This window comes from Hyposmocoma kahamanoa, unplaced genomic scaffold (genome assembly GCF_003589595.1).
Source record: "Hyposmocoma kahamanoa isolate Upper Pololo Valley unplaced genomic scaffold, ASM358959v1 93, whole genome shotgun sequence".
Taxonomy (NCBI): Eukaryota; Metazoa; Arthropoda; class Insecta; order Lepidoptera; family Cosmopterigidae; genus Hyposmocoma; species Hyposmocoma kahamanoa.
The window spans coordinates 22,707,292-22,714,223 of NW_020654810.1; the positions used below are offsets into that span (position 1 = coordinate 22,707,292).

The 6,932-nt window shown below is 35.8% G+C and overlaps 1 protein-coding gene across 1 annotated transcript; it reads left to right on the top strand.

The window, feature by feature from the left end:
- Nucleotides 1-444: 444 nt before the first annotated feature.
- LOC113237459 (cytoplasmic tRNA 2-thiolation protein 1) lies at nucleotides 445-6,359 on the top strand. The gene is made up of 4 exons (XM_026473944.1): nucleotides 445-670; nucleotides 1,112-1,651; nucleotides 3,314-3,518; nucleotides 5,689-6,359. The coding sequence occupies exons 1-4, from the start codon at nucleotides 623-625 to the stop codon at nucleotides 6,273-6,275; spliced, it is 1,380 nt and encodes a 459-aa protein (XP_026329729.1). The 5' UTR covers nucleotides 445-622; the 3' UTR covers nucleotides 6,276-6,359.
- The last annotated feature ends 573 nt before the right edge of the window (nucleotides 6,360-6,932 follow it).

Sequence of the window (6,932 nt, forward strand, 5' to 3'; positions counted from 1 at the left end):
TTAAGACGTCGTAAATATGTACATATATATATACACGTAACATTTGTCAAGTATTTAAAAAAAACTGAACATGATTTTTTTATTTCTTTTATACAATATGCTCCTTTAAAATGGTTAGTGATTTTTTATCACCTGTATAAAATTGTACAGCTAAAAACAAGTTACAGCAAAAACGAAATTTAAAATGATTGGACAACAGCGAAAGAAACCATGAAAACGGTTCTATCGTTTTCGTTCAGTAACTTCGACTTTTGACAGGCGTCAACGTCAAATGTGGAAAAATATAATTAAAAAAAATTGGCAAAATCATCAGTTCTCATATTGATGGAGCCATAAAAATAAAAAGTGAAGTGAAGTGGAAAATTTCCATTAAAAAAAAATATATTACACATTTCAAGATATCCATTTTCAAATCCACATGTTGCCTATAATATATTCAATGTGACATTTTGTTTTCAAGAAACTGTACTGCACATTATAAAAGACCGTATTTGCATTGTCATTGGCGGCACTGCGGCACTTCTTATGGGTTTTTCACTTCACAGTTTTTCATTAAATTTCTGGAATACAGTTGGTCTGGAAAATTGTTATTGCTGTACTGATACTCCAAAATACATTCAGAATGCCTGTACCTTGCAGGACGGGTTGTGGCAAAAATGCAGTTTTAAAGGTTAGTTTCATCATAATAATAAAGATCTCCCACTTAAAATCCGGGACGGGTCCCGTTAATATTAACTTCCTCCTAACGTTAGTCCACTCTCCCTTTGTGCATGTAGATTCTCCTCTCATAATTCTGTCTAAATTCACCGGTCAGTTTTTGAGTAAAAACGCGTGTGTTCCTCAAATTGACATTGGCGAAATAATCATTTATTTAGATGGGGCCATTTGGCAAAATCATCATTTCTCATAATGATGGAGCCATAAAAATAAAAAAAAAGTGAAAAAAAGATGGGGCCATAACATTTAAAAGAAGAACAAGGACCATTTTTTTTATAAATAAAAATATTGTGCCAGACACCCACACCAATTATTTGGCTCAAATTAGGGACGCCTGTTGAGTCACTGAAGTCGTAAAATTGTTCCTTCACCTAATTTACTTTAATTATTTCAGCGACCAAAAACTGGGGACGCTCTGTGTAAAGAATGTTTTTTCACTGCGTTTGAGACAGAAATTCACTACACTATTACAAAAGGGAAATTATTCAACAGAGGTGATTCTGTAGCTATAGGAGCCTCTGGTGGGAAGGATTCAACAGTACTTGCATATGTCTTGAAGATGTTAAACCAGAGATATCACTATGGCTTGAACCTTATGCTGCTATCCATTGATGAAGGCATCACTGGTTACCGAGATGACAGTTTAGAGACAGTAAAGCAGAATAGAGATGACTATGAAATGCCATTGAAAATATTATCATATAAAGACTTATACGGTTGGACAATGGATGAGATTGTAGCTGAAATTGGTCGAAAGAACAACTGTACTTTCTGCGGAGTATTCAGACGTCAGGCATTAGATCGTGGCGCTGCAATGCTTGACGTACGTTGTATAGCAACTGGGCATAATGCAGATGACATTGCTGAGACCGTTTTGATGAATGTATTAAGAGGGGACATTGCGAGGTTGAAGAGGTGTACAGCTATATCTACTGTAAGTGAGAAATGGTAATGATGCAATAATATACCTGTAGCACATAACTTTGTCAGTAACAGAGTAGTCCATGCCTAAAATACTACTGGATGCTATTTCTGCTATCTCAGTTAATCCATTAAAAAACAATTTTTGGTAAAAAAAAATAAAAAAATTAGTCTCAAAAGAACTTTTTCATAAAAAAAAAACCTACATCAAAAATTTGTGGAATTACATCTGTTTGCCAGGTTTTATTGAAATTGGTTACCGGAAAGTGCGCAAAATCCCCTAGCTTGCCACCCTATCACGTGGAATATTTAAATGAGACCAATACTGAGGTGCCCTCTTTTACAACCAAAAAGAATCATCAAAATCGGTTCATAAATTGAACGAGTAATTGTGTAACATACACACAAAACAAATACAATCAAATTGAGAACCTCCTCCTTTTTAAAGTCGGTTAAAATGCAATCAAATGAAACACTGTGTTACATCACACAAACCGAGCAGCTCTCACTGGCATTTTTGTAGACAGCTGCCTGTTGTAACCAACATTTTTAGCGAAATTGTGTTAACATATTGCACCCCTCATGGAAGAATGGGTTAAGTGAAGTTACGTCAAAAATGTTTATTGCTCCATTAGATACAGAAAAATATATCCCACATCCTCTCCAATGCTTGTAACTCTATCTACAATATTATTCGGTAGAGTTACAAGTGTTGGAGACAATGTGGATTATGCCGTTTTTCCATGAGGGATGCGAATCTGGAATCAGTTAAAAGAGAACTGCAACCCACTATAATCAGTTTTTTAATATCTATCTTGTACAGTTTTATTGTAGCATATTCAGAGTAATGGAAATTTTTTAGGTGACATTAAAAGTTTTGGATGCCAAAATGTCTCGAAAGTTATTTACTATTATAGCCTTTATTGCTGATCGACAAGAATAATAACATAACTGATAAATAAGATAACTTACACACAACTTATCTAACTCAGTGACATTGTGTGACATGCTTATTACTTTTTTTTATTCCATTTTTAATATTCACTCAAATTTCTGTATTTTTGTTGACTCTGGCACCTTCAGCTTAACATAAAGACATTGGTCTCTTCTATTTATTTCAATTTCTCCCTATATTTTGCTATTTGACTTCACGCTCATCCAGCAACATATTTAAAATCGCCTTCCCATCTAAAGTATGGTCTCCCTTTCTTCCTTTCACTCTTTTGGATTCCATTCCACAATGTCTTTTATAAATTTTTTCTCTCATCATGTGTTCTGTCCAATGCCATTTTTGTTGTTTTAAAATGCGACTTTATACTTGATCGATAATACTTGATCTTTCAATTTTATGTTGAGCACACTTCCCTCCATACTATTCTGATAAATATCACTTTTTAGTAAGTGACCATGACTGGCATCTATTTATGGTCATCTCGAATATTACAGAAATGGAAACATATTAGCTACGACAAGGAGGGCAGTATATAGACAGACCAATGACCTGTAAAAAATAATGTATGCCTTGTTGGCAGTTGTGTATTTATGAAAATTTTTCAATTGAAACTTTAAAATTCACTGTTCAAGTTTCAATAATTAACGCAAAGTCCGTTTACAACCATATGTACAACTTAGTCAGGTAGTAACAAATTACTTAATACAATATTACCATTTTCAGGGCAGTGAAGGCTCAATACCACGAGTGAAACCATTAAAGTACACTTACGAGAAAGAAATAGTAATGTACGCTCATTATAAGAAGTTGGTATACTTCTCAACAGAGTGCGTGTTTGCTCCCAATGCTTACAGAGGTCATGCGAGGGCGTTGTTGAAGGATATGGAGAAGATTAGGCCATCTTGTATTATGGATATTATTTATTCAGGTATGCTGTGTTTGTAGTATTGTCAAGAATATGCAACATGGTTAGGTTCGGTGCCCACTGACAGCATGACTCAGCAGAGGATATTTAAGTGACGAAAGTTACGGCATTATAGTTGAAATTTCAATGACAATGGTCGTAGCTATAAAACAAAGCTGTGGCATGCTTGGAGATACCGAGCCAGCCGCAGCCTTGGGAGATGCCTAGGCAGCCTTCCGGACGCCTTGGCAGGCTTCGGGACGCCGAGTGTGACCATGCGGGTATGCGGCACTCACTGCAGGACTGAATTAAAGAGAGACCAGAGGGTCGATTCAGAACCTTACGATAACTCAGTTGTCGACCGATTCGATTTCGTATGATTTATTTCCATTTTTATTCACAATAACCGAATCGAACGTCAAACTGTCGTATTCGAAACCGAACCGAAATGACGGCATACTCGTGCGATTACTCGAACTTCTCGACCGGCAAAGCTTACAAACTTATTCAGAACACTGTTATGGAATAAAAGTAACCGAACGTCCTATTGTTTATACAAAAATTGATATGTAAATCTATTATTTTAAATAAAGTCTGGATTTCATATTTTGCCTTTAAAGTCTTAAAAATGTATATAAAAGGATTTTAATTTTTCTTATAATCTATTTCGCCTAGTAACTCCGTAAACGCTGTTGGATAACGACATCGTATCCGAATCCGAATTGAACCTTTAACTCAAATGTTCTGAAATATAATAATAAAATAAATAAATAAATAATAGCTCGGAAAGCGCCCTTCCATTCGAGAACGATATCCAAACGAACGATTCAGTTAAAACATCGAAGAGTTCTGAATCGGGGTCCAGGTGCGAGCACGGTATCGCGATGTAGTGCTTCGGCGTGCCTAAGGATGGTTCGGCATGCTTAAAACTTTGTCAAGGGATACCGCGCTATGTTTAAGGACACCGCGTCATGATTGCTGTCAGTGTGCGCTTGCATGTAGGGATGCCGAAGGAACCCCTGCCGAACCGTAACGTCAGTCGCCTTAGAGGTAAAATACTTGCGAAGTTAAGGGCATGTCAAGTATGACATATTAAATAAATTAACAAGAAATTTGTTCTAACATATGACAACATAATGAGGGTGCCAGCAAGCACTTCTATCGTGAGTTTACACTGACTTTCGCTAGCGGGCGTCATTATTGTTCATTTATTTATCTACATTTCTATCCCCCTTTCTACCGTTAACACAGAAAATAGGCAATTATTTGTCATAATTGCCAAGTAGATAATTTCATAGATATTACTGTTAAATCGTAGAAAAGAAATTTGAATAAAACTTCTCCTTATAAGAAACAACTACAAACTTTTTTTTTATCTTGTCATAATGAAACTATAATATGTGCCAGACAACCACACCTAATAAATAACCTGGTTTCAAACTAGGGAATTCCCTGTACTATGACTACCAGTAACGGATTTCTGGGTATTTCCCAGAACACCCAGATCAGAACCAAGTTAGACAAGTTCATATCCCAAATTTATTTAACTAGTTAAATATATCACTTAAAAAAATTTGAATGATCTTGGGTTACTCTTTTGTTACAATATTAGAAATAATAAACATAGAAAGTAATATAAAACATATCACACAACTCATGGAAGAATGGCATAAGTGGAATTACATCAAAAATATTTATTGCTCGACAAGATATGGAATAACTACATCCTCCCCAATTCCTGTAACTCTATGCACGATTAGTCGATACAGTTATAAGAATTGAAGTGAATATGCATTGACTTACAAATAAATGGACGACGGGTCTAATACAAAAACCACGAAAAAAATGTCCCAAGTCAACCTATTCGAAATTTAAATTGTTATGTCATCGCAGTATCGCGCTGTCCGTAGAACAAATGAAGACTAAAGCGGAGTGTCGCGCTCTGTATACGATTTTAGCGCCTTACAAGTGCGGACACTTTTTAGCGCGGACCCGACGTCCATATAATTGTAAGTCAATGTGAATATGGGTTATATTTTTCTGTATCTAATGGAGCAATAAACGTTTTTGACGTAACTCAGCTTATGCCATTCTTCCATGAGGGGTGCGATATTTTTATTCTTAAAAAAAACTACTTTAAATGGGGTATGAAGATGGTAGGTTTTATGCATTAACATTTTTAATTTGTCAACAGGAGAAACAATGGCAGTCAAAGAAGAAGTATCACTACCAGTTCAAGGTATATGCACTAGATGCAACTTCGTATCATCACAAGCAATTTGCAAAGCATGTGTTTTATTAGAAGGCCTTAATAAAGGATTACCCAGACTGGGCGTGGGCAAAAGTTCAAAAGCTAAGAAGATGTTAGATGAATATAACGCAAAGAAGGACAAAGAATGTTTAGATAAAGCTATTAATGATTTCGCAGACAACAGTTGTAAATCTAAAGGAAAACCTTGTAGAACAGGTCTTTGTAAAACGAAAAGTGAAGGAGGAACTGAAAAACGTGACACAAACTGTTGTAAAGAGAACAGCGATACCAATGTAGTTCTCGAAGGTAACTCGAAAATAAATAAACTACTCCAGGAATATGGAATAGAACACTCAGATCGTGAAAAAGTAAGAGTGACCAGAGACACTGATCAGGAAAACCAAAAACATAGAGCTACAGACTCGAATAGTGATTCAGACAATGAAGATTCTCTCTTAACTGGCCAGGACGAAAATAACACTTGTGCTGGAACATGTGGCACAATGGGCTCTTTAAATACAGGATTTTGACAACAGATTATTATTTATCCAATATTTGTAAATAGTAAATAAAATATAATAATTTAGTTAAAATCACTTTTATTTCTTTAATATCTATCACACAACTGCACCTACGTAAGTAATTACGTAATAATGCTCCAGGTCTACCGCTTAACTGAGTCGGTTCCTGAGGTACCTGCGCGGTGCGGGAGGAGTGACAGTTTACGTAACAGTCATGTCACGCTGCACACGGGATAATTTCAACAAAATTAGATTCCCGCAAATCAAATTATTTTGGTTGCAATGACATTTACGCGGGTTTGATTTGGCCACAAATTACCGAAATGGAGACTCTTAATCAAATGCTAGTTACGCGTTGCACTATCCCCGATGAATGGTTATGTGAAACTATAATAAAAAAAAAATCATTGATAATTGAAATGAATAGATAACATTTAGCACGTTAACTTGTTATTAAATATCGTCAGAAAAATCTTATTGAAATTATCCCGTGTCCCTCGCGACATGTGTTACGTAAACTTGTCACTCCTCCCGCACCGCGCAGCTTTAGAAGCTGACATTGGCCCAAGCCTATTGGCCGCCATTAAGGAAGTAATAAATAATACCTCGAAAATCGACTCGGTTAAGCCGTCGGCCTGCAATTGATTATTTATTTTGTACAACTAA

Excerpts from the sequence above, each read along its gene's own strand:
- LOC113237459 (XM_026473944.1), top strand. The coding sequence starts at position 623 with ATGCCTGTACCTTGCAGGACGGGTTGTGGCAAAAATGCAGTTTTAAAG. Across the intron at positions 1,652-3,313 it reads GGTGTACAGCTATATCTACT|GGCAGTGAAGGCTCAATACC; the intron begins GTAAGTGAGAAA and ends TACCATTTTCAG. Across the intron at positions 3,519-5,688 it reads TATGGATATTATTTATTCAG|GAGAAACAATGGCAGTCAAA; the intron begins GTATGCTGTGTT and ends ATTTGTCAACAG.